Source organism: Marmota flaviventris, chromosome 9 (genome assembly GCF_047511675.1).
Source record: "Marmota flaviventris isolate mMarFla1 chromosome 9, mMarFla1.hap1, whole genome shotgun sequence".
NCBI classification, from domain to species: Eukaryota; Metazoa; Chordata; class Mammalia; order Rodentia; family Sciuridae; genus Marmota; species Marmota flaviventris.
The window spans coordinates 107692147-107719721 of NC_092506.1; the positions used below are offsets into that span (position 1 = coordinate 107692147).

The window sequence follows — 27575 nt, forward strand, 5'->3', positions numbered from 1 at the left end:
TCCCCCTAACCTTTAAAAAATGTTTCCTTTTCCTTTATTCTTTCTCTTTCAGCTTACATGATAATATGTATAAATAGACCTCTTACCACAGTCCTTGGAAAACAGCCGGCGCTTAATAAATGGCAGCATTGACTCCCCTAATGCTTCAAGTGTTCTTTAGCTGAGCAAAGGCAACATCTCTCCCCAAAATGCTATCTCCTTTTTTTGCCTTCCCGAGCATCTTACAAAAGCATTCTATGTTCCCAGTCTCTTTATCCATGCCTAATTGCTCTTCAATTGTTTCTTCACATTTCCTAATTGATCTCATTATTAAATCAAATGCTCTCTTTTAGTTCTTATCCAAGTTGACCTCTCTATGGCATTTGAAACACAGACCACTTTCTTCTTTTAAATTATTATTCTCTTTTGAAAAATTTCAACACTTTTCTAATACCCAAACTCTGTCATTCCTGTTTTCTTTGATGGATACTCCTCTGCCTCTACCAATTGTTCACTTGTTCCTGCCCTAGCAGGTTTCTCTTTTTCATTTATATACCTTCTCTTCCTGAGAGTTTCCCATCCACACCCTCTCCCCTATATTACACCTTTATTGGACACTGCTCCCAAGTGTGCATCTCCTCTCCAGGCCTTTTTTTTCTCACAACAGACCTATTTCTATTTAGTGGACAACCTAGCATTGCTTTGCACTCAATATAACTGAAACTGAGCTTAATGTCCTCTTCTCATGCATTTTGCTGTGTTTCCAAGTTGAATAGTGATGGCTGTCACCTGTCACCTGGATCCCCACAGCCCTCTGTGCTGTTGTGTTGTATTCACCTTTGCATCCTCCACATCATCCTCCAGCTTTTGATTTGAACAAATTAGTGAATAACCAACAAAATTCAATGCAGTGCCCAGTGCAGAGAAGGTACTCAATAAATCTTTGTGAAATGAAGGAGTAAATGAAAACCCTTTGGGAGACTAGATCTATGAGCAATAAAGTCTGCTCTTGATTTTTCTATAGTTATATAGGATTTAAATTGCCTACTTTATCATTGGTAAGAAAGATTTTGATACCATTCTTCAATATGGGCTTGTAAGGAGAAAGAAAAAGAAAAATACTTTCTGGTGCACACAGGAGGACAAATATCAGACTTTTTTTTTGGAGGGGGGGTGTACTGGGGATTTAACTCAGAGGCACTCAACCACTGAGCCACATCCCCAACCCTATTTTGTATTTTATTTAGAGACAGGGTCTCACTGTTTCTAAGACTGGCTTTGAACTCACGATCCTCCTGCTTCAGCTCCCCCAGCCACTGGGATTACAGGTGTACACCACTGCACCCAGCTATCATCAGACTTTTTAATAAAAAACAGGTATTTTCCAAACCAGCATGAATATAAAGTGCTAAAAAAATGAGCTGTGACTCTTGCCTGGAGAAGGCAGAGTGAAATTTTGAATCCTATTCTTTACCCCTCCTTATATCCAAGCCCTTGGCAATATAACTTAGGAGTTCCTTCCACCAAAGGCAAGTGAAAATTCCCACTGTTGGCTTTTGAGCTCTGCCATGTAACTTGACTGCTCTTCCCAGTAGATGTTAGCAGATGTGAATCACAACACTTGACAAGTTTTTGGTAGTTGGGCTCACTTTTCTCACTGAAATTACCAGGACACACACACCTTGGCTAGCCTCACTGGACCATAGGGAGAATGAAACTATGTGGAGCAGAGCTGCCTCTGCTTCCTCCCTCCCCCACAGCATCAGGGGGAAGTACAGCCACCCCAGCAAACCCAGCCAGGATCAGCTTTTGGAAATCTACCAATCTATGAATGCATAAATCCAATAAATGCTCACTCTTATAACCAAAATTGCTGGGAGCCATTAGCCAAGTAGGTATGACAATTTCCTTGCCAGCGTACCCCATGTTGCTGACATGTTGCAGTGACATTGAATGTAGGTGACCTTGCTCAAGGACCAGGGCGGATTAGGGTGTTCCCGGTTTAAGATAATCGGGTTTAGGGCGTTCCCAGTTTAGGTTCCAGGTTTAAGGTTTAAGATTATTCCTGCTGGGAATAGGGCGTATCCTGCTGCCTGAGTTCCCCTTGAGTTCTCACAGGATTCAGACAGTATTTTTTGGGAGACAGAAGCCCAGTGGAGGTGGATTTGGGCAGAGAACGTGGATTTCCCCAGAACGTGATTGTAGACGGCTGGTGTGAGTTCGGGAATAAAGAGTTGCTGTTTGAATCTACAAGGTGTGTGGTGGCTCGTGATTGTGTGCCCAGCCAGACTGCGGCATTTGTGCCCAGCCAGACTGTGGCACAAAATTTGTGTTTGGTTTGATACAACAGTATCTCACTGACACAAACAACAATATACTGCCTTTACTCCCTTTTTCTTCCTCCTCTTGGCCTTATGCATCCCTTCTCCTCCTCTAAGAAGGATGCTACTGTGAAATAGTGGAGTCAGAAAATCCTAATTTTAAACTCATTCCATGAATGATTAGGTTTGAATAAATTCTCTTCTTTAAGCCTCAGTTTAAAGAAGAGAACTTATTCAAACCTATGAAAAAACAATTATTCCCTAAAGACCTAAAAAGAGCATGCTACAGGGACACTGCTACATCGATGTTCATAGCAGCACAATTCACAATAGCAAGACTGTGGAACCAACCTAGATGCCCTTCAATAGACGAATGGATAAAAAAAATGTGGCATTTATACACAATGGAGTATTACTCTGCATTAAAAAACGACAAAATCATAGAATTTGCAGGGAAATGGATGGCATTAGAACAGATTATGCTAAGTGAAGCTAGCCAATCCCTAAAAAACAAATGCCAAATGTCTTCTTTGATATAAGAAGAGTAACTAAGAACAGAGTAGGGACGAAGAGCATGAGAAGAAGATTAACATTAAACTGGGATGAGAGGTGGGAGGGAAAGGGAGAGAGAAGGGAAATTGCATGGATATGGAAGGAGACCCTCAGAGTTATACAAAATTACATACAAGAGGAAGTGAGGGGAAAGGGGAAAATAATACAAGGGGGAGAAATGAATGACAGTAGAGGGGGTAGAGAGAGAAGAGGGGAGGGGAGGGGACAGGAGGGGGGATAGTAGAGGATAGGAAAGGCAGCAGAATACAACAGACACTAGTATGGCAATATGTAAATCAATGGATGTGTAACTGATGTGATCCTGCAATCTGTATATGGGGTAAAAATGGGAGTTCATAACCCACTTGAATCAAAGTGTGAAATATGATATATCAAGAACTATGTAATGTTTTGAACAACCAACAATAAAAAATAAAAAAAAAAAAACAATTATAACACATATTTTGAAGACAAAGCAAGGTACATTGAGCATTCAGTGTACAAATCATTAAGCTATATTCAAGAAATGAGTGGTAACTGGCTAAAGGGGTTCCCATACCAAGGAAAAGCAGGTGTTTCCTTGTTCTTTCTGTACTCTTACCACAATAAATTCCATTCCTTTCCCCAGGATTTGCTCTTCTTTGGTCCAGGTAGTTGTTCTCACAGTGTGATCTTCTCTCTGCCCCTAGTGGAGAGATCTTTTTCCTTTTGTAGCACATTCAATCTCCAAGAACGATTATTTTAAAATGTGCTTGTACGTTTACTCTTTCTGTGTGTGTATGCTTATGATATTAACTTGGTCTTAAATTGTAGTATCTGATCCACTTAATGTAATTATTTGTATATTTGGGTTTTTAGCTATCATCTGTTTGTTATCTATATAACAAACCCGTTTTATATTTCCTTTATCTTCATTTGCATTATTACTATTATTTTTAATTTGGGAGATTGAACTCAGGAACACTTTACTATTGAGCTACATCCCCAAATTCTTTTTGAAAATTTGAGACAGAGTGTAGTTGCCCAAGCTGGCCTTGACTTGATTCTCCTGACTCAGCCTCCTGAATTGCAGGGATTAAAGGTGTGTACCACTTAGCCTGGCCATTTGCATTAATGTTTGAGTACTTCATTATTTTCCTTCTTTAACATACCAGTTAAATATTTTCCTTTTACTATTATTCTAGTACTTTAGACATAACTCATATCCTTTATTTCTGTGCACAGAGTACTTCACCACTTTTTCCATAGTGCCTGAGTCTTAGATTTTAACTCCTTCTACTCTGTCCATCTTGTTCTTGAGGTCTTGTATTTCCACAAGATGTGATTTTTGCTTCAAACAATCAATATTAATATTTAGGTCAACATATCTACCCTTTTGTTCTATTACATCATCATGGAGCCCCATACCTTTCATTTGGATTACTGTCCTTCCAGGAACCTGGCCAATCAAAATACTATTTAAATTTTTCTTCTAATAAATATTATCTCACTCCCTCGTGCATCAGGGTTATCTAGAGGTTGCTGCCCTGATCAGAGAACTTTGGAACAAATGGCCTCTACCAACTTAAGGTTCACTGGGGCATTTTATTGGCCCCTATTCTGCTGCTCAGTTGAAACATGTGTCTTTTATTAGATCTATCACTTGAGTTAGGCTTTGGAAAAGGCAGCACATTCCCCCGCCCCGCCCCCAGTGGGCTTTGGTTTGAATACTCTTGATGCTAATCCCATCTGCAAAATTCTCAGTAAAGTTCATCTGAATTCACCAGACTCTACTTTGGAGTATAAAATCAAAAAAAACAAAAACATTTTATTTTCATCTCTTAACATTTCTCTTTGTACTCTGTGGATGAGGTTGAATGATTTTTGGTTACTCTTAAAATTACTTTATAATGTACGATTTCCTTAGAACTCTTAATTTTGTACCTTTATTAGTGCATCATTTCCTCCATTCCGATTGACCCAGATATTCTGTTGACTAATTTATTGGGATACTTTATAGTTTCTTCCAAATAATATAACCACTGCCTTAAAAAGGCTTATTGGGTGTGGTATTCAAAGATATTAGGATTCCACCATTAACCAAGTTCTAGGGGGTTCTGGCCTCACCTCCCCATGGTCAGCTGACTGCTTTTCCTTCCTTCTAGGTTCCTTCACTGACCCTGCTGCTGCAAACTGGTGTTTTGTGTTCCAATTTGGGACACAGCACACTCTTCCAGGAACCACAGAAAATACAGTAATTTACAAAAGGGATCAGAGGTTCAGTAATAGAAGTATTCATGTTCCAACAAATTGGACCAATTTCTCAAATTTTTCCTTATGCATACTCTTGTAAAGTCTCTTGACTTTCATTTATTTAATTGCACAGATAAAACAGAAGTCAAATTTTTTTCTGTCGCCTTCAATATCTCATCAACTTACATAAGTGGTAGGAGAAATTACCTTCTGAGGCTGACACTTCTCCCAAGACAAACTGTGCTCAGACCTTAGATGAGTGGATGAGAAATGCCTGCATATTAGATTCTCTTCTGCAAACTTCAGACTCTAATCTTATCCTGTTTATGCTCCATCTTAATCTTTTGTTTATGTTCCACCTGTAGCTCTGCTAACTATTCAAAGCCTTCACTATCAACATGGAAAACTATGTTGTACTCCCAGATCTATTTATAAGTAGGAATGACCTCCAGAAGCCTCAGGACCCCAAAGCTCTGGAAAGGGAGTAGGCAAAAGAGAAGGTGCCAGAAACCAGGAAATTTGACTGCCAGTGTTATTTTATTTCATTTGTGCATATTTCTAGGACAATTCTAGAACTGGTATTAAAACCAAACCAGTCCAATATTATTAATGGCTAAAAAATTTCTTTGTTGGGCTGTTAAGGGAAGGTCCATTCAACCCACTGTATTCCTCTGGTCTATACCAGCATACAATGGATTGTGATAGAAGCAGAAGAAATCAGGCACAGAAGACTGTCTCCCCTCCATGCTTTAATCTCATACCCTGCGCACCATTTATAGAGGATGTCTCTCCAGTCTTTGACACTCCCAGGATCCGAGCAGGTGAGGTTCATAATTATTCGGCTCATCTCCATGGAGTTTTGAATAGATAGAGACCCTTGGACCACCAGGAGATATTACTATTTAGTTCTTAATTACATGAAAATAAAATCACATAAGGAAAAGCAAACACAGAAACATGAAAGCCATTTACTCCTAGTTAACTCCTCAGGGTCCCGGGTGCTGGGTTTCATAATTTCCCCTGACATTAGGAACTGAGGCAGGGATGATTGGGACTGTGTGTCAGGAAAATATTACTGATGGTCTTGGCCTGCAGCAACATTTTTTTCCCTATTTTTCCATAGTTTAATCTTAGATCCTCTCCAATTTTCTTCATGTAAATGAAGTGACCCAGTCAATCATGGTTCTGTTATTGTTATAAGTGCCTTTGTAGATGGATACAGTTCAAAACCCCTCACAACCCAAGCAAAGGAGAGAGGGAAAGGGTGAGCTTCTACATATGTGGGAACGTAAATGATTTCATTAAGATTTAATTATGCTTTACTGAATCCCTCAGCACTACAGTGCTACATCTCACTTGCAGAAGTGCCAGGCATACAACCAAGAGATTAGACTGGTTGAAGAGTAGGAAGGCCAGAGGCATGAGCATTTAGACAGGGAACAAAAACAAAACAAATAACAGTAACAACAAAAAAGACAAGGAAGAGACTTCTGATGAGACCTTCCTTTCTAATTTCTGGCACCAGTATCATTTTGACAATGGGGAAAGGAGCAGCTTGCCAAGATCCAAATGGTGAAGAAGTGAGTCAGACAGTGAAGGATCTGTAGTTATCCTGTGTGTGGCAAAGCTACCAGGACAAAAATTGGTCTTGAGTTCAGTGCTGTGTGCTTTAAGATTTGAGCCCAGTAAGGACAGTACCCTTTAGGCTGGTCCCTTACCAAACTGAAGGGGTTGTCCTTGGCTATTTTAAACTTGAGGCTGGTAAGTAGTCTCGAGGATATGTAACAGTCTGTTTTCCAGAAAATGTAATAACCTCTTAAATCTTCTAACTCTCCTACTTCATACCCTTGAGATAGAGGCAGGAGGAGCCTTCCAGTGGAAAAGCCTCAATTCAGGCTGTACTTTGGATAAAATATCTCCTCAAGATACAGAAGATTAAGTGGTTCTTCCTGGAACTTTTATTTGGTGGTGGGAGGAGGCTATTTATGGTCTGGGTGGGTTAGGAAGAGTTTAGAAAAGGTCCCTTCTCCCATCTCATCCTGGGTGAGGACTAAGTACAGATCTCACATGGGCACCAAGCTAGGAGGTCTTTTCTGAGTGGGTCCTCTGATGCCTGATTAAGTGATATCCTCTGCTGAAGCTTTTCCCACAGGTAGGGCAGGTAAATGGTTTCTCTCCTGTGTGTGTTCGCTGATGCCTGACGAGGTGGTCCCTCCGACTGAAGCTTTTCCCACATTCGTTGCACCGACAGGGCCTCACTGAGGCATGTCCCCTCAGGTGCTTGGCAAATGCTGCACTATGGTTGAAGCAGCGCCCACACTCACTGCAGTGGTAGAGCTCCTCAGCTGCATGTGTCTTCCGGTGTGCTAGATACCGCCTGTGGTCACCGAAGTCCTCTCCACACTCCCCACACAAGTAGGGTTTGCCCCCTAGGTGGATTCTTTGGTGTGTTGTTAGCACAGATTTCTGGCTAAAGCTTTTGCCACAAATAGTACAGAAGAATGGCTTTTCTCCTGTATGTGTCCTCTGATGCCTGACAAGGTCTGAAGTCCAGCGGAAATGCTTTCCACAGTCATCACATCTGTAGGGTTTCTCCACGGGTGGAGTTCTCTCAGCCTGGATCAGAGATGCAGTCCCATCTACATTTTTTCGGTTTAGGGGATATTTGTAAGAAGTGTTCATCTTGTGAACCTTTTGGTGCCTGGCAAGATGTGAGCTCCGTGTGTAACTTTTTCCACATTCCATACATTTATATGGTTTCTCTCCTGTGTGAGTTCTCAGGTGCCTAATAAGGTGGGAGTTACATGTGAAGTTTTTCCCACATACAGAACAGTGATGGTGCCTCCCTAACAGGGAGTGGACAGGAACGGTTTCCCGAGGATTCACAAAACTATTAGCTTGAGAAATATTTGTACCAAATCTTCTTTCATTAAGTCTACCTGGATAATCTTCAAAGACTATTTCCCAATCTGGTGTCTGATGAATTTCTGGATCTCCCAAAACAGACCTGTGCATATCCTCTAAACTCCGATCTTCTTGCTCAATACCCTCTTCCTCATCTTCACTCCTATCTCCTGTAGAAGGGACGAGAAGAAAAAGGAGACATTATAACTCTAACAATGCTTTCTACACAATGAGGGGTATTTTTAAAAAGGGCTTTGGGAGGGCAAGACCATATTGAGAGAAACATGTGTTTCATATGTGTAGAGGTTGGGAAAGAAGGAAATAATCACTCCAGTGAATGCCTGTCATGGCCAGGCACTTTCTTATATGTTATAACATCAAGAAGCCTTAGCATAGCCAAGTATTATTATCCTCATTTTATAAATGTGGAGATTGGAATTAAGGGTTTAAGTGAATTGTACAGTAAATGGTATAGCTGCAATTCTAGGAGTTTAGTTGTTTTATTTTTCTTTCACCATTTTGTAACATCTATCCCTCAAACAAATGATGAGAGGGGCGAAGAAGAGGAAAATGACAGAAGAGTCTGGCTTTCAGAGGGAGATGGCAGTAATGACTGACATGTCAAAAGAACCAATGACAGGGCCCTAGAGGAGAGAGAAGCACTGACTAGAGGAACTGCCCACTCAGGGTGGTAAGACCCCTTCTGTCATTCCTCACCTGTGTAGGTAAAACTCAGGATTTCTGGCTCTTCAGGCTCTTGAGGCTCATGGATATCTGGGACCTGAGGCTCTTCTTCTCTAACCTGGGAGATATCATCTAGTCTGGGGATTGGAAATGCTGCTCAAGAAAGGGAGAACAGGACATCACGACTGGTTCAACACTTCCTTGTGTTAAGAGCAGATCTTTTCTGGTTGGTAGGTTGTATAGTGAATACACAGCTCAGTTGGTCAAATCTTTGGTCTTTTTGGAGTACCTCTAACCAAGAATTGCCTATCTCTTGCCTTTCTTGGGCCTTCTGCCTGCAACTCAATAATTACACTGATGTAAAATTTATACCCTTTTCCCATACTCAGGAAAGCACATCATCTCCATCTCTTTTGCTTGTTTCTAAACTCATATGCTTACCACAAATATTTCTATACTAAAGCTATAACACTATAGCTTTATTTTATTGTTAGAGGTTTCCAGCCATTTTTTTTTTAAAACATTTTCTCTTTTCCCTTTAACTTGGAAGAATATCATCTTCTTCCACTAAGTAATCCATTTATTTCATTGGTGGGGTAAGCATAAGAAGTTCAGTGCATATAATCTAAGGCCTAGGATCCCCCAAATTTCCAACAGGAAAAAGATCTCTGTACTTAGAATGCTCCAGAAAAACATGAAATTCCTTACACAGAGAGACCACAATTCCACAGTCTTCTTCCAGGACATATTCTCCATAGAATTCTTTCTGTGTTGGATCCAGATCACTCCACTGGTCCTGGGAGAAGCATATAGCCACATCCTTGAAGGTTACCAGGCCCTGAAACAACATGAGAATCCAATCAGAATTCTCACATACCTCTTTCCATAAAATGAGGATAAGGATACTACGGTATTTTGTTCTGGGATGAAAATTGTATGCATAGGCAGGATCCATCTAGGAGATGAAAGAAATTCTAATGGGTCATAAGGCTTCTTCTCAGGAAGCTGTGTCCCCTATTGGTGCCATTTCCCAACTTTTTAGTTTTGGGAACCACTGACCCTACTCCTGCCCCTCAAACCCCACTGCATTCCTTCAGGACTGGCTTATTTTCTTCTGCTGAAGGATATTGTTTAAAACCCAAGCTCTTAAAAGTCATCATTCAATTCCCTATTTGATGTTTAAATGCTACCTTCATTTCTATAAAAATTTACCTTCTCTAGGAAGCTTTCCTTAACCTACCCTATCTAATCTCTTATCAGGTTCACAGTCTGCAGCATAAATAAGACATTTTTCCTCAGCTAGATTACAATCCAAAACCATGGATGAATTCTACTCTTTTTTTCTTTAGTCACATGGTTTCAGGTTCCTAACATGAGAAGCACAGCAGTAGAGACATTCTTACAGAAGACTAGCAAAGTTACTCCTAAAAACAAAAACTAAAACCCTTTAATTTAACAACTTCAAAACTAAACAGGAAAACAAACAATACTATGTAGGAGTGTCACAAGATAATCCCAAAATAGCACCCCCCTTTTTTTAAACCCTTCTAGTCAATGGCAAATAAAGCAGCCTGCAGATACAATGGAGACTATTAGAATCTATTTTCTTCCTCCTTCCATATACCTGCAGAATTGAGAACTTAAACTGCCAAGGGAGACTGTAGGTTTGCATCCTACCTGATTGGTCTAGCATATGACTAACATCCAACAGGTATTGAAACAAGTTCTCTGTTGTGCAGAGGAAGTAGGGCACACCTGTGACAGAGCAGTAAGAAGGGCAACCATCTCTGGGTCTCCAGAATTCCTCTCTGCAGGAAGGTCTGAGTCCTGGTACACTGGAACCTCTATGAGGAAAACAAGGCAGAGATAAGCAACATGTAGGGTACCCCCCAAACTGGCAAAGAGCTGGACATATCCCATCATCTTTGGTTGTCAGGTAGCTTTAACTTCCTAGTTATCAAGAAACTGGCCTGAGAGGAGAAAAGGCATTCCAACACTACCTTTAAGACAATTAAGGGGGTGTGGTGACACAGGCCTACAATACCAGGGACTCAGGAGGCTGAGGCAGGAGATTTGCAAGTTTGAGGTCAGCCTTAGCAATTTAGTGAGGCTCTAAGAAACTTAGTGAGGCCCTAAACAATTTAATGAGACCCTGTCTCACAATAAAAATTAAAAAGGGCTGGGAATGTAGCTCAGTGGTAAAGCACCCTTGGGTTCAATTCCCACTATTGCAAAACAAAAACAAAAACAAAAACAACAACAACAAAAATCAGAATGCCAAGAAGGCAAACAAGAATATTGCTATTTAAACCTGGCCCCATTTTGGGGGAATTTTAGCTGGTTCCATCTCCTCTCAACATCCAGGATTTTGTGTTTTTTTCCCATTACAATCTACCCAGCCTCCCTGATGCAGAAGAAATCCCCCCTCCCTGCATTCTGTCACAATCCTCCCTTCCTGCCAGGTTTCCCACCGCTCTCCTGCAGGGGCTGGAACTCCTCTTCATGGCGCAGGCTCCGCTCTTCTGGCATCCCCAGATCTGGGTTCCGGGTGGCTTCCTCATGGAATTGCTCAGGGCTTGAGGTCTGTGCCGCATCCTGCAGCTCACAAGATGACTCAGGGTCTGTCCCTAAGTGCACTGTCTCCTCTGACAGGACTTCCTGGCCATGAACATGGACAGTCACCTGGGAATAATTCCAACCTCCAGTCACCATGGAGTCAAGGGGAAATTCCTGGTTGTCACCAGGGCTTATTAGAAGCTGCCTGGAGAAAAACTCTCAGAGGGGCCCAGAAGAGGAGGCAAAACTCCAATTCCACTAGGATTTGAGAAGAGCTGAAGGTTACCTCACCAGGACAAGGTGGGGGACACTCAGGTACTGCACCACTTTCTCACTTCCCTCAACCCTTGCTCCCAATACCCAGGGCTCTGATGTTCCCATCCTGCCTACCTTCACCTATCCCAAATGCAGCTGTCCTTGCTGTCTGCCTCCCCAGCTTACCATCCTGGAAATGGGGTCTGAGACTGAGGGTTGAGAACCTTTGAGGAAGTAAAAAAAAAAAAAAAAAAAATCCTCCTCCCCAGGAACCCCACGATTAACATCCAAAGAAAGAAAACTAAAACTATGACTCCTCAGATAATCCCTAGGCAGATGTTTCAAAACTCAGAAGGTCACACTCATACACACACATACCCCTGCCCCGTGGGGCTCATGGATCCATGAGCAACCCAAAAGCAGAACTGATTAAATTTAAAGGATAACTTATGGGGGCCCTGTGAGCCCTCCCCGCAAATCCAGCCTTCCAGTAGACAATCCCCCTCCACATCACACAGATCAGGACTCCCCCTCCTCACCCACCGCCTTGGTCTCCTGGGTTGTTTCTGCAAACCCTCCACCAGCGTCACTGCCTCCTCGCCACTTTCTGGCCGCTGGCCCCGCACCCAGCTCTGTAGTTCCCCAGGCAGGACGGTGAGGAATTGCTCTAGCACAAGCAGCTCTAGGATCTGCTCCTTTGTCCTCCTTTCTGGCCTCAGCCACTGATGACAAAGTTCTCGGAGTCTGATGAGAGCTTCTCGAGGGCTTGCAGCTTCTTGGTAGCGAAAACATCGGAAGTTCTGGTGAGAGGTTTCCAGCACAGGGTCATCCCTCTGTAAGATAGACTCTGGCCTGCAGATTGAATCATCCTCCAGTTTGACCATCAGAATTCCCTCTTCTTCCCAAAGATCCTGGTCCTCTAGTTCCAAGACTGTAGCCATTTCTGGCTCTGGGATGATCTCACACCATTTAGAGCTCACAGGAAAAATCCCCGTCTCCGCCTGGACACTTCAAGTTTCTCCCAAGGGACCTGGAGTAGAGACATAAAGAACAGCTTAACTGAGATTATGCACTAGGATAACAGTTCTAACTTTAATTGTAATCCTTCTTTAATTGTAATACTTCTTCAAATAATAAATCCCCCTTTCTCCAACCTCCACCTCCACCATCATATGTTGCATTGAGATCTAGTTGGGATAGAAAAATCTATGACTGAAGGCATGGCCCTCCACCCTATTTCCTAGGTGAGGTTCCTTCTCTATAGGGAAACATTACATTTTTGTCATGACTACTACCAATTCTACCTCTTAATTTCTAAATCTGTTTCCTCTACTTCCTTCCTGCGGCTGCTTTAAATATGGCCCTCATCATCTCTTGCACAGACTATAGCCATGTAGTACTAACTCCCTGTAGTACTAAAATGGCTGGAGAAAGGGATCTCATAACCTGTTAATCAAGTGGTACTTCTGGGTGTGGTGGTGCATGCCTGAAATCCCAGCAACTCAGAAGGATGAGGCAGGAGGATTTCAAGTTCAAGGCCAGCCTTAAAAAGATCCTGTCTCAAAATAAAAAATAAAAGAGCTGAAGATGTAGCTCACTGGCAGAACACTTGGGGTTTAATCTCCAGTACCACACACACACACACACACACACACACACACAAACCCCAAACAAATTCGGTACTGACCACAGTATATTCATAGCATTTTATATGCACACAGATATTTACATGTGTTAGCATGTGTATTGTGAGAAAAAGACATGTCAACAGGACTGACAGAGATGGTGAAGGCTTTATGGAGGTGCATTCTGGGCTTACACACAATATTAATTTCTGTGACATGGGAATCCTCAGAGATCCAAGGAAGAGATTATATGGACAATACTGAGGAAAGTAATAGTGGTTGGCACACAGGCACTCTAAAAGACAATGTTTAATTGGATGACCCACAGACTTCCAAACTCAAGTGTTCAACACCAGATTTATTACTTATTCTAAAAAACAACCTTCTTTTTGACTTGGTTGATATCATCACTTGTTAAGGGGACACTCAATTCTATAATTCTTGGATTTAACTTTGAATTATTTCCCATTGCTTACAGTTCATTAAGCCCATTCTACCTCTTAAGACTATAAATTCTTCCTCCTCTTCCTTCCTGCTGGCTGTTTTAATTGGAGCCCCTCATCATTTCTCACCTGGACTCCTACTATAGCTTCCTAACTGGGATCCTTGTAGTAGTCAACTGGGAATAAAGTACAATAGAACTCTCCGCATGCATCATTCTTTTGGACATTGTGATTCAGGTAGTCTAGACAACTGTATCTTTAGAAATGCTACTTGCTGTTCTAATGTGAACTCTGGCTGCAAACAGTGAGGAAGGTGTGTAAGATTAAGTGTGAGAATCCTAAGTCAGACTGCTTAGGTTTGAATCAAGGCTCTTAATGTTTACTAGATATGAGACCACAGTGAGACTATGGGTAGATTTATTCTTATATTGATTTTGATTTCCTTATATATAGAATGGAGATAATAATGACAGCAATATAATAGTGTTCCTATGAGGATTAAATCTAAGTGTTTAGAAGAGTGATGGCACCGCAGGGTTAACTACTATTTTTCTAAATTATAGTTCCAAGTACATATCTCAGTATTTAAAAACAGTACCTTCTTTTTTTTTTTTGGTCCTGAAGATTGAACTCAGGACCACTCAACCACTGAGCCACATCCCCAGCCCTATTTTGTATTTTATTTAGAGACAGGGTCTAAATGAGTTGCTTAGGGCCTTGCTAAGTTGCCCAGGTTGGCTTTGAACTCGAGATTCTCCGGTCTCAGCCTCCCTAGCAGGTAAGACTACAGGCGTGTGCCACTGTGCCCAACTAAAACCAGTATCATTTTAATGTTAGTAAAATCAATTCCAAATCCTGGTAATGGCAAGCAAAGCATTTCACATTCAGTTCCAATCTGTTTTCTTTTTGCCATACTGGGGATTGAACATAGGGGCACTCTACCACTGAGCTACATCCCAGTCCTTTTTGTTTTTCATTCGGAGACAGGCTCTTGCTAAGTTGCTGAGAGTGGGCTTGAACTTGCAATTCTCCTGCCTCAGTCTTCCAAGTCCTGGGGTTACAGGCATGCACCACTGTGCTAGGCCCCAATTTATTTTTCAAGCTGCATCTCCTACCCTATTTTCTGTACCGCTCAGCTGTTAATGGATGCACTGCTGATCTCCACCAATAGCCTGTCTTCTCAGGCCTCCCTGTCTTTTGAAGGCCGTTCCTTCTGCATGGAGTGCTCTCCATTCCCTCAATACTGCAAGGTGTGTTGCATTCTTAATAGGTTCTCTCTTCATTCCTATGATTTAGTTTAGGTTCTCATCAATTCTCATTTGGATTACTGCAACTGTCTCCATATATGAGCCACCTGTCTCTAGAGTTGTGACCTTTAAGTTACCATCCATTGTATCACCAAAATAAATTTTCATGGTAAATCTGGTCATGTCTCTCCCCTACGTAAGATCCTTCTTTCCTGTCTTGGAAGTGAACAAACTTCTATGTATTATGTTTCAGGTTGACTTTCATCTTGTTCCATCTGCTCTCTTTGCCAATCCTTACATGTGTGTGCACATGTACCCAGTGTGCATGCAAAATACACAAGTGTCCCACTCTAGCTTTTGGACATACTCCTCCTTCTGACTGTACCTTTGGTTAAATTTCACTTATATTTCAAGATGTAACTCAGACTTTGTATCTTCTTGAGCTATTTTCTTTGATCCCACTTCACCTACCCTTGGTTAGATATTACCTAAGTGCTTCCAGAGTAACCTGAGCACATTTTTACCACAGGGTATGTCATATTACATAGACATTGTTCATTTTTCTTGTGAAACTCCTTCAAGTCACTAATATCAATAAAAATACACAATGAATGTATTTAAAACAAGGAACCTCTACCCTGAGGTTTTTTTCCCTCCCTTCTTTAATAGAAAAAAATAATTTTCTTTCATGTACGTCTACATTTTTTCTTTTCTTTCTTTTTCTTACTAGTACTATTAATTCTAACTTCTAAAAAAATGTCTTACATATTCATCTATGTCTTCATCTCCATTGCCATTTCTCTGGTGGAGCCACTACAATACACAAGAATGCATTACCAGGACCTTTTAAAAAAATTATCATGTCCTCACCCCCGAATCAGCCCTGGCATATAACAAGCACTTATATTCTGAATGGATGATTTAGAACAAATTTCAGGACTGGTGTTCTTGGTCCTGTCCTCCTCCAGCCCAGAGTCCACAAGCAGTCTGAGGTATCCATTGTTTCTCAATCTTTTTGTGTTGTATGACAACCTCCTGAGTGACCTTTTAGTTATCCAGTGAGCTTTTATAGCTGTCTCACCTGCTGTTGAACTTCAAATTAGTTTATGGCCAATGACCATATTATTCATTTTTATTCTTCATCAAACCTTTTCATTTATGCTTTCACTTTTCTATTATCCTCCATCATTTACAACATATTTCTAGTCTATTTTAGATAGTTCCATAATTCCTAGATCTTCTTGAACTAATTAGGCTCTCTCTCTACATCATGGTGGTTTATAGTTTTTAAATTTTATGCCCATCTTTTGTAAGACTATTTCTTTGGGAATCCTGGGCCTTAAGTTGCAAAAGCAAGCCTTTTTAATGGAACTTCATTTGCTTTTACCTAAATGCTAACATTTCAATGATTTTGGATGTTTCCATGTTTTTGAATCACATTTTTAGGATATGTTTTGGTCCTCCCTGCCCTCAAGTGAATTTTGACCCACCCAAGGTTATGAAAAGCCCATCCCTTGTACTTTCTCTATATAGTAGGCCGATTTTCAGTGAAGGGGTGACTCTTTGAGGTCCCAGGTTGGCAGGCTGCTCAATTCATAATCTCCACATGCTCCACTATTACTTCAAGTCATATCTTTGTTGTAGCACAAGTATGGAACCCCCAACCCTAGAAACCTTATCTTGGTTTGAAATATACTTGGGCCACGATAGAGTCAGCTTTTACTCCTCTAGATTTTACTTCTATTTCTGGAATATATACATTTATTCTTTAGTTTTCGAGATGGAGAAAAGAGGAGACATGGACTGATAGGCACAGGAGTTTTAATAATAGGTACACTACCTGTACTTGCAATATTATGCAAAGATCTGAGTGAACTTTCTCACACACAAAATCTGCCAGTGGACTCATGTTGTCTTTAGGATGACATTTTAAACTCTTTAAAATTTGATACTCAGAGCCTCTTCATGACCTGGTCTCTGACTACCTCTTTTCTCCCATGACTGCCTCTCCCATTGAATGTCATTGCTCAAATTATGGTTCTATGTCTCTCTTTTCTAGTTCCTCACTGGGCTTTTCTGATGTTGCATATTGTCTGAAATACTCTTTGTGTTTCCTTCTCTAACTTAACTTTATTCATCCTTCAGATCTCACAGCTCCCAGAATGTCTTCTCTGGTCCTTTAGATTATGCAGCCATAGGAATATGTGGCCGCCCCCCACAGCACATCATCTGTTGGGAGAAATTGTTCCTCTAGCTATTACTGTTGGATTCACTGGACTGTAAGCTCTGAGGACAGGGATATGCTGTGCTCTGCTGATACTCAGAAGTGGTACTTACTTTGTACCTGATGAATGCAGAGAACACTTATTTTTTCTAAGTTTGTCTCTGGAAGGACAGGTACCATATCATATTAATCCTTATTTGTTGATTTGTCCAGCAAACTATTCTGGACAAATTAACATAAGGAGAGATTTATTGTTTTGCATTGTGAATATAAGAGAACATTCTTAGTGGTTCCCCAAGTGATGGAACTATTTCATCATAAAGAATTTTCAGATCACCCTGAGAATAATTCAAATATAAGTTATACAAACTGGACATGTGAAAAAAATCATTTTCCTTTGAGGATTTGAATCAACTTTAATAAGTATAAAATCAGACATTAAGTAATGCAACTACATATTGATTACTTATCCAGACAAAGCTTTCCAACACCTCTCCCTACCCCTACCCCACCCCACACCATTCCATTCTCTGCACAATGGGGAGAGAAGACAGAATTGATACATAGGGTCTTCTGGCTTAACAAAAGGATCTCCACTAAGATTAAAGTCTCCATTATGATAAAAATGCCAGTCATTGTTCTTATGTAGCACTAAGTACAAGAAATTCCATACTAAGGATGCTACAATGTATGTCCTGATAGAAAGGTTCCTCCTCAAACAGCTTTGCTCTCTAGGAAAAACACAAACCAACAACAACAAAAAACAACAACCACCACAACAAAAAACAAAAACAAAAAACAACAACATAAAACCTGCAGAGGTTTTAAAATTTCCTTTGGAAATCACAAGTTGAGGTTTCTGTTGCTTGCTTTGCTTTCACTTTTGTGGCCTAAAAAGATGAAGGAAAACAGATCAGCAACAGTGGGAATGTGTGAGGAATCCTGGGGTGGGACAAGAGATGGGAAAGAACAGGAGGCATGGTGGTGGTGTGCAGAGCACCAGGATAGGTACCCAAGAAGGTACCTTCCAGCCGGATCCCCAAATTACTGAGGCTACTCTTAAGGGTTTTGCAAGCTAACAATATACACAAGAGACTCCTCTGTAGATAATCACTCTCTTGACTCAGTGGATTATTTGAGATCTGTGAGAGCTTTATGAACTACAATATACTGTGAAAATGTCAAGTAGTAACAGAGTCAGAACACAGAAGCAGCTGTGTTTTTATTCTACAATTCATCAAGTAACCCACAGAAATTCTTCAGCATAGAATCTGGCATAGGGTAGGTGCTCAATATATTTTATTCTTTTTCCTTCAAGCTCTTTTAAATCCTTTTGATAAGAATGCAAAATTTAAATGATAAACAAGTGAACGATCATTTATTTCTTAAGTACAAGGCATAAAAGCCTGGCCTTGAGATTTGTTACTCTTCTTACTCTACTGCCTTTCTTCAGTGTCTGTCCTTGGAATGGTTCCACAGTTAAGATAAAAACTGGACTTCAGAATATTACAGAAAAAGTGTGACGCCAGGTCAGGAAAAGTAAAAGATCTGGTCCCCAAAGATTTTAAAAACAACGTCTGCAGACATTAAAATCCTGGGCAGGCCCCGTGACCTGGTCTCTTTAGTGTGTTCCTGGAATGCACCAGACACATTTGGGGAAGACCCTGGGGGAAGACAAGACTTTTTCTCTATTCTCTACTCAGCCCCTCTCCTTATCTGAAGGTGCCATATGCCAGTGAATATTCTAAGTCAATTCTCTAAATGGGCACAGAAAACCACAGGCAAAGAAAGAATATTCAATTCTCTACTATACAATACTACTAGCAGGGAGTGATTTTTCTGGACACTAAATGACAAAAGTTTTTTCCTACCTATGGGAAAGATGGTGCTCTGCATATTTATTGGCAAATAATTAATCTTCAGAAGAAAAGAGATGGTTAGATTTGAATGATTATATTTAGTAGATACTGATAACCCTAATGTAGGCCCATAATCTGGAAATCTGAATATTATTGCTTGCTAAGACCTTTCAACAGCTCCCCTCACTGTTTCAGAATAGAAAAACACTAACAAAAACTGTTAACTGCTCTCCTCTAATGTCATTGTTCTATAAAATTAACAGAATAAAATATGATCCCTCTATTGGAAAAATTCTTTTATTCTTATTTTAATTATCCTATATACAGATTTTGCATGTAATGGTTAGGAACTTTGGAGTCCTAGGTTTGAATTCCTACCCTTGCTTTATTAGCCATGTGACACTTTGCACAGTTATTTTAAAGAGTAAATGAAGTAACCCACAGAAATTCTTTAGCATAGAATCTGGCATAGGGAAGGTGCTCCATATATTTTATTCTTTTTCCCTCAAGTTCTTTTAAATCCTTTTCATAAGAAGGTAAAATTTAAACAATAAACAAGTGAACAATCCTTTATTTCTTGATTACTAAAAAAATTAGAATGCACAGGGAAAATCTTGATTTACTGCCATAGCATAAATAAAGTATTAAACCAAAGAAAAAACAAACCAGTCCTTGCTTTGAAGGTCCTATAATCTAAGATTAAATCAAAGCCTTTGAACAGATGTGATGGAACCTTAAAAATAGGTACCCCTCCTGAAAAACAGTGTCAGCAATTCTTCTACTTCTACTTACCAACATCAAAGTCTCCTCTCCTTCCTATAAGTGGCAGGAAGCAATCTGAGGTAAATTCAATGAATATACCCAAGAAGTCCTATGAAAACTTGACTGGGAAGGCAAAAGGAATGAAAAGAAACAGATTACCTGACTTTGGGCCTTCTAATGTATCATGCTGAACCATCAAACCATGTGGAAAAATTACTAATATTATTGTGGTGCTAAAGTTTGAACTGAGGATCTTGTATTGCTAGTAAGCACTCTGCCATTGAGTTATATCCCCAGCCCCACAAAACCCTATCACATTAAAATATTTTTGCCAGTCAGGTGTGGTGGTGCATGCCTGTAATCCCAGCAACTCAGGAGGCTGAGGCAAGAAACATCACAAGTTTGAGGTGAGCCTCAGCAACTTGGGAGACTATCTCAAAATAAAAAATAAAAAGGGCTGGGGATACAGCTCAGTGCTAAGTGTCCTGGGTTCAATTCTCCATACCGAAATAATAAATCAATATAAATATATATATACACATTTATTTGTCACTGAATTTTTTTCCTTCATAAAAGTAATATTTGAGTAGCAAGGGGATGAATGGCTCAAAGCTTATTACAATAGGTTTTAAGAAACAGAATAAGGTGTAGAGAAGGGGAAGACAGGACAGGACAAAAAAGAGGGTGGTACAGGAAGGTCAGTGTGGGAAGATACAAATGTCTTCTAACCCGAAATCCTGGAGATCTGTGGTCAGCAGTAAAGTTTTAAGGTAGGTATAAAATGTCATTGAGGGTAAAGGTAAACAAGAAAATGTAAGATAAAAATTTTAACAATTCAGTGTATTTCTATTAAAATGTTTCTCTATGGTTGTACACTCAGGCCTATGAAGCAATATTAAGACAGTTTTTGCCAGGTACATGGTGCGTGCTATTCTATAATTCCAGGTACCTGGAAGGCGGAGGCAGGAGGATCTCAAGTTCCAGACCAGTCTGGGCAACTTAGAAAGACCCCTACTCAAGATAAAATTGATAAAAATTTTATCAATTCTCAGTTATCCACCCCCACTACAACAAAGATAGTAGTCAGTTCTGCCTGCTAAGGTAGAGGACTTGCATTTTACCTCCTGTTCTACTTTGTAAAGATCTAGTCAAGTCACATCAACTCATTTGGAAGATACGGATGATTCTCTACCTAAAGGCAGAGAACTGGATTGGCCTTTGAGAAACTGTCCAGATTTTTGATGATTATTAAGAAGGGGCTTTGAGAGGAACAAGGACATGTGGCTTGTTCATTGAGTTATATAATAATATAACACATATAATATATGTGTTTATTCAATAGTTGAGAAGTACTAGAACCAAACACAGATTGAACCCAGGGATGCTTAAACACTGAGCCATATCCCCAGGGCTTTTTACTTTATATTTTGAGACAGGCTCTCACTAAGTTTCTTAGGGCCTTGCTAAATTGCTGAGGTGGGCTTTGAACTCGTGATCCTCTTGCCTCAGCCTCTCAAATGGCTGAGATTACAGTCGTGTGCCACCATGTCTGGTGAAGCTAGACTTTTTAACCTTAAGAGATGTTAACCCAGAATCAGTTACTAACCTAAATAAAGCAGTCAATCTTTTTTCTTTTTTGGTGATACTAGGGATTTAACCCAGGGCCGTATACATACTAGTCAAATGTTCTACCAATTAGCTATACCCCCAGCAATTTTTTTTAACAAAGACTTACTTTGAGACAGGGTCTCACTAAGTTGAAGAGGTTTTGAACCTCCTTTTTCAGCCTCTGGAGTAGCTAGGATTACAAGTGTGCACCACCATCCCCAGCTTGAGGTCAATCATGAAGCCTCAGGGAAAAAGAAGGGACATCAAGCCTAACACCCACCCCGATGAGGGCAGCAGCTCTTATTTGGCAGCCAGAGCTAAACTAGATGTATTCAATTTCTGCAACAAACATGGTCAATGTCAACTACTTTTAGAGGAAACATTTAATGGGAATAATAGGATAACATATCACAAATACAGTCTGATCTGAGGTGTTGATATGGATAACTGAGAACAAGTCAATTCAAAAGTTATTTACTATTTTTGCCTTTGCAATTAACACATCTGGCCAGGACACCCCCTGCTGCATCCAGGTGACTTCCTTCTGGTTTTCTGATACATAGAGGAGACATATAGGATGGGAGCAGTGCCTGATGAACTGGAGAAATCGGAAGAACCAGGTTTTACTGCCAACTAATTCATGACCCAAGGAGACAGAAGTCATTTTTAGTGTGGACACAGATTACTGTGTTCTACTCGGTGAGCCTGACTCTAAGAGCAAGGATGTACTCCTAGTGCCTACCATTGTGTCAATATTCTGTAGAAAAGGAGCCCAATAAATAAATTCAGAAAAAGCTGAATTTAAGTAAGCTTTTTCTATTTATTTTCCACTAACCTGGATATAGAAGCAATGAAAATTCAGAAATTTGGGTGCCAGGGCTTCTTGGTTAAAAAAAGTTCACAGGAAGAGTTGTGGGAATCTGACATTAGCATTTATTCCAGTTTCAGGTGGCATATCAGTCAAGTCTATCCTGCTTTACTTGGTGGTAAAATATTAGTAGAGACAAACTTTGTGAAAGGGAAGAGAGTAGGGGATAGAGTTCATTCAGTTCACAAACATCTACTGAGCCTCAGTTGGCTGTGTGTCCCACACTATTTCATGTAAAAAAAGAACAGGCTCTGAGCTTGAGGAATTTAGGGGTAATTAAGAAATGGCAGGGACTTTAGCAATACTGAAACTCACAGCAAAAACCTAGAATGTGGGTGTTAATATATATATGATCAAAATAGGAATCTCCTTTCAAGAGAACTATGAAAGTTATGAAAAAAATCAATATTTCATCTTAAATTTGGCATAAAGATAATGTAGTATTCATTTTTTTTTTTTTTTTTTTTAAGTACACTTCATTTTACAAATGAGTCCAGGCCCTTGGTGCAGTGGCACGGTCTGTAATCCCAGTGACTCTGGAGGTGACAGCAACTGCACTGAGGCCAGTCTGGGCAACTACATCCTGTCTCAAAACAAAAAGATAGGATGTAGCCTGGTGCTATGGTACCCCCTGGGTTCAATCTCCAGTACTGAAAGAAAAAGAAAAAAAAAAAAAAAAAGAACCCATATACAAGTGGTGAAATTCCCCACAAAATACCAGACTACTATTAGCTTCCAGCACAGAAGTACTAAAAAAGTCTTCTGGACCTCAAATCTCAGCAACATTTATATCACAAAGTTTTGTCAAAGGTTGTGGTTCTCAAAGTGATGAATCCACACCAATGTCATACTACTTGAGACCCTGTTAGAAATGCAAATCTCACACCCCAGCACAGACCTACTATCAGAAACTCAGTGGGTGGGCCTCAGCAATCTGTTTTTAAGAAGCCTTTCAGATGCTTTTAATTAATAAGATAAATTTGAGGCAAAAGAAATAAATCACAAGCCAGGCATGGTGGTGCACACCTGTAATCCCAGTGGCTCAGGAGGCTGAGATAAGAGGATCATAAGTTCAAAGCCAGCCTCAGCAAAAGCGAGGTGCTAAGCAACTCAGTGAGACCCTGTATCTAAATAAAATACAAAATAGATGTGGGATGTGGCTCAGTGGTTGAGTGCCCCTGAGTTCAATCCATGGCAATCCCTCTCCCCGCCAAAAAAGTAAATTGGAGATACATGCAGAATGAATCCAACTTTTCCAGTGTTGGCCAAATTAAAGGAGGGTTTGTTGGTAAGAAGACAGCCAAAACAGGAAGTGTAGAGGTGTTTCATGTTTTATGTCTATGTCAAATTAACTGGGAAGATAAAACCATTATAAGCATACAACTTACCTCTTCAGTATAGTTTGTAATGTGTAAGAATCCCTCACATCATAGTAAACCTTGCCTTACCCTTGAAATAACTGTCTACTGCAAGATAGTATATATACAGAGTGCAAAATGGGGATAGCTGGAGGAGAAAGGGAGAAAACATTATGCATCCTAGGTGTCTGGTCCTAGGAGAAAATATTCCTACTCTCCCTCCAGTCCTGCTTACTAACTTATGGTAGACAGTGATAGCAGAAAGCTAATCAAGACAAATGGCCACAAACCCTAAATGCTTTGCTGTCTCACACTTATCTTACCAACAAACCTCCCATACCTATCCCACCACCTTTCTAAAGGAGCTTTCTGTATCAAGGACAATGCAGTAGCTTGCAAGAGAAGTTGGAAGAAGAGAGACTCCACTAGCATTCCATGTGGCTTTTGAATGTAGCTGCTCTGGAGAAAAGCCAGCAGCTCTAAGTCTACCCTCTAAGCAAAAGCCTTGATGTGGCACTGCTACCCTGGACCAAGGTGGTTCAAGCAGGACTAAGCCTAAGAGCTTCCTTTTGGGGAGGCCAGCACAAAGTCCAAGACAGGGTTATCAAAGTGCCTAAGAGATAAGAACATTCAATGCTGAGCTGGGTAGAGAGGGATTGGGGATGATCCCTTTCTGAGAAAACAGCATACAAATTAAAGTTTAAAATTACTACTTCAATAGGTAAATGGTGTTGAGAAGAGATACCCAAATTGGCTGTTAAGGGCAGGAGGACAGAACCTACAAGCGGAGACAACAGCCACTAGCCTGAAGGGAAGCTCAGGGTCTGTGACAGCGGCAGCTGAAAAACCACAGATCAGATGGGCTCTAAAGCGCAGTATGATCACAGGTGATAAGATCACGGGCGAGTGTATCTGCATGTATTGGAGGAGGGGTTGGTGGAAGGAGATGGGGCTCTCTTGGGCAGGATGCCCTGCGGAAAGAGGATTCTTGAGCAATCTGAGAGGCGGAGTAAGAAAAAGCAGCGGAAAATCTAGGGGCCCAGACCACTCCTCCCTTGGTTCCGGTGGGGAGGGAGGGCAGTTGGCGTGGAAGCAAGAGGAGGGACCGAATGCATTTCTGAAGGCCCCAGGAGGCAGAGGGCGGTGGCTGGAAAGAGAAAGAAACCTGGAGCGCCATCCACGTCTCCGAAGGTCCTGGCTTTGGCCTCAAGGAGACACTGAGGATACAACACGTCCACCCTGCCTGGACATCGCCGCCACCTGGTCCCCAGGACCGTGCGATTTCCCCAGGCTCTGGGGGGCGGGGTCTTCGGTCCCACCCCTCTTCCCGGCCTGGCCCTGCCCTGCCCGGCTCTGCCCTACGCGGCGCGGCGCGGCTGGGCCCAGCCCCCAGCACTCACGGCTCCGGCAGCTCCGGCGGCTCCTCCCCTGCCCCGGCTTCTCCTCCACCCACTCCCGGCCGTAGCAGCGGCGCCGGATCCGAGCCGCGCGGAACCTAGCGGGTCGGAACACGTGGGGCCTTTGCGCCCGGAACCGGAAGAGGCTCTTCGCCCCGCCTCCTGGCCGCGCTGGAGCCTTTCTAGGCGGTGGGAGGTTTGGTCCTCTCTATGTGCCCGGTCTGGATTGGACCTGGGTACTCTCCTAAGTACACAAATGGGTAAAAGTTTTTCCTGGATCTTGGCTTCCGTGCCCCCGCCCCTCTGAAGCGAATAAATTAACACTCGGGGCCTTCTTTTTGTATGCATACCTTCTGCAGGTGTTTCTCTTTCTTTTTTTGATCTTTTATGCTTGTTTTTGGTCTGGGTGCCTATACTTCTATGTATTTGTATTGATGTGTTTATATTTTCTTTACTTTCTCCTTTGAAGCCTGGCAGAAAAGACAGCAGCTTTGGGTTTGAATACTGGCTTTTGCATTCATCATCAGCTGCAGGGCCTCAGGCAAATGTTTCTACCTTTCTGAAATTTAGAGTTCGTCTTGTAAAATGAGCATCATGATACTGTACCTCTGAGGAGTAAGTAAGTTTTAGAGGAACTGTTTGGAACATAGTGAATGCTCAGAATAGTTATTGTTTTCTCTTTTCCTGTGAATGTTTGTCTGTTTCCCTGATTCCACTTGTTAAATTTTGTCTGGGTTGGTGACATTTCTGCCTATACCTGCCATTCTGTCTTTGCTTCTTATCTGTCTTGCATTGTAAATCACTTCTGCCGGTGTCATGTCAAAGGCCTTCTCTTTCCAACTGTGTCTTACACAGTTCATTTTGGTGGGATGCATTGCTGAAATCTGTATCATTTTGAACCAAACACATTAGTCATTTTTGGTGGAGGGAGAGTGTATTAGGGTTCTCTGAGAAGCAACTAATAGGATATATAGGTATATAAAAGGAGATTTATTATAGGAATTGATGCATGTAATTATTGGGCTCTTAAATTCTACCATCTCTGTAAACTAGAAAACAGGACACTGGTGGTGTGATTCAGCTCCAGTTTGAAGGCCTGAGAACAGGGATGGGGTGTGAGGCAAGGTACCAATGAAAGTCCAAGAATATGAAGGTGAAACACTCTGATGTCTGAGGGCAGGAGTAGATGGGTGACCCAGCTCAAGGAGAGACTGTGTAAGCTGAATGTAATAACACACACACACCCAGCTACTCAGGCTATATAGCCACAGAAGGTTTGAGGTTTAAGTCCAGTCTCCACAGCTTTGTAAGACCTGTCTCAAAATAAAATTTGAAAACAAGGCTGGGGATGAAGCTCAGTGGTAGAATTCCCTTGAGTTCAATCCCCAGTACAGGAAACAAACAACAAACACAAACAAAACAAAACCGAAACAGGAAACAAAGAAGAGAAGAAAAGGAGGAGGAAGAGCAGTGAATTTGTTCTTAGCTCTTTTGTTCTATTTGTGCCCTCAATGGATTGGACAAGGGCCATCTGTGTTGGTGAGATGGATTTCTTTACTCAGTCTATTGATTCAAGTTCTAATCTCTTTCAGAAACACCCCCATCAGACACACTTACAAATAATGTTTTACCAGTTATATGGGCATCTCTTAGCCTGGTTAAATTGATTTATAAAGTTAGCCAGCACAGAAAGTAATATGCAATTTATGAAAGCCTACTGTGTGCTAGATGTTTTCTATATATATCGTATGTAATATTTTAAAATATTAATGTTAAGTGTATAAAAATACATAGATATGTTCTTTTTAAAAACATGTTAGTTTTAAAGGAAAATAATTCAGTCAGGCATGGTGGCATACACTTGAAATCCCAGCTACTCAGGAGCCTGAGGCAAGAGGATCACAAGTTCAAGGCTAGGCTTGGCAATTTTGCAAGGCCCTGTTGTAAAATAAAAATTTTAAAGGACTAGTGTGTATTGCAGTGGTAGAGTACTTTTTAGCATATTTGACTCTGGGTTAAATCCTCAGTATCGTAAAAACTAATATTGAGTGATATTTGTTAAAGCACTGCAAGGAAGACTTTAGTCAGGACAATCACAAAAGGTATAGGGACCATGGCAATCAGATTTTTTAGAGGGATAAAGAGAATGGGTTTAACTCTGAATATAGCATGGGCAAGTGGGAATTTTCTGATAGGATCAGGACGGGGTGAGTCACAGGAAAGCAGGGAGCTGAAACTCCAAACCTTGATTCTTATGTTCCTTAATTTAATGTCAGACACCAAAACCCATTCAAGAGAACTTTATTGTAAGTGAAAGTGAGGTGAAAATAAAGTAAAAGCAAAGTGAGGCTTTAGGAGAGTTCTCTCTCTCTCTCTCTCTCTCTCTCTCTCTCTCTCTCTCTCTCTCTCTCGTAGGTCCTCTGCAAGTAGAGAATGACAAAGGAGGCAACATTGTCTCCAAATTTATTACTCTTTGATGTTTACCATGAGAACTGGGGACCACCTTCTGTACTCTTTGGAAATCAGGTATTCAACTCCTCCTTCACTTCAGGTAGTGAGAGTTTCTGGACCTTAGTTTTCCCTGTCTGGAACTGTTATGGTGGCTATTCTATTTAGGGGGGCTTCATCTACAAGTCAATCCCATGTTAACGTGGGAACTTGGGTCAATAGCTGGTCAGTCGTTACCTCATTTTGTTCATGC

The 27575-nt window shown here is 41.1% G+C and overlaps 1 protein-coding gene across 7 annotated transcripts; it reads right to left on the minus strand.

Moving 5' to 3' along the window:
* Nucleotides 1–5602: 5602 nt before the first annotated feature.
* Nucleotides 5603–24973, minus strand: Znf202 (zinc finger protein 202). 7 transcript variants are annotated; one of them, XM_071616795.1, is made up of 10 exons: nucleotides 24643–24688; nucleotides 23508–23625; nucleotides 19674–19766; nucleotides 15564–15611; nucleotides 12023–12513; nucleotides 11144–11354; nucleotides 10428–10516; nucleotides 9381–9510; nucleotides 8706–8825; nucleotides 5603–8158 (listed from the first exon to the last, which is right to left on the minus strand). In XM_071616795.1, the coding sequence occupies exons 5-10, from the start codon at nucleotides 12422–12424 to the stop codon at nucleotides 7164–7166; spliced, it is 1947 nt and encodes a 648-aa protein (XP_071472896.1). In that variant the 5' UTR covers nucleotides 12425–12513; nucleotides 15564–15611; nucleotides 19674–19766; nucleotides 23508–23625; nucleotides 24643–24688; the 3' UTR covers nucleotides 5603–7163. The 7 variants fall into 7 exon arrangements, with proteins under 7 accessions (XP_071472896.1, XP_071472895.1, XP_071472899.1 ...); XM_071616794.1 differs by lacking the exon at nucleotides 24643–24688 and having other exon boundaries at nucleotides 23508–24121; XM_071616798.1 differs by lacking the exons at nucleotides 19674–19766; nucleotides 23508–23625 and having other exon boundaries at nucleotides 24643–24672.
* Between the last annotated feature and the right edge of the window lie 2602 nt (nucleotides 24974–27575).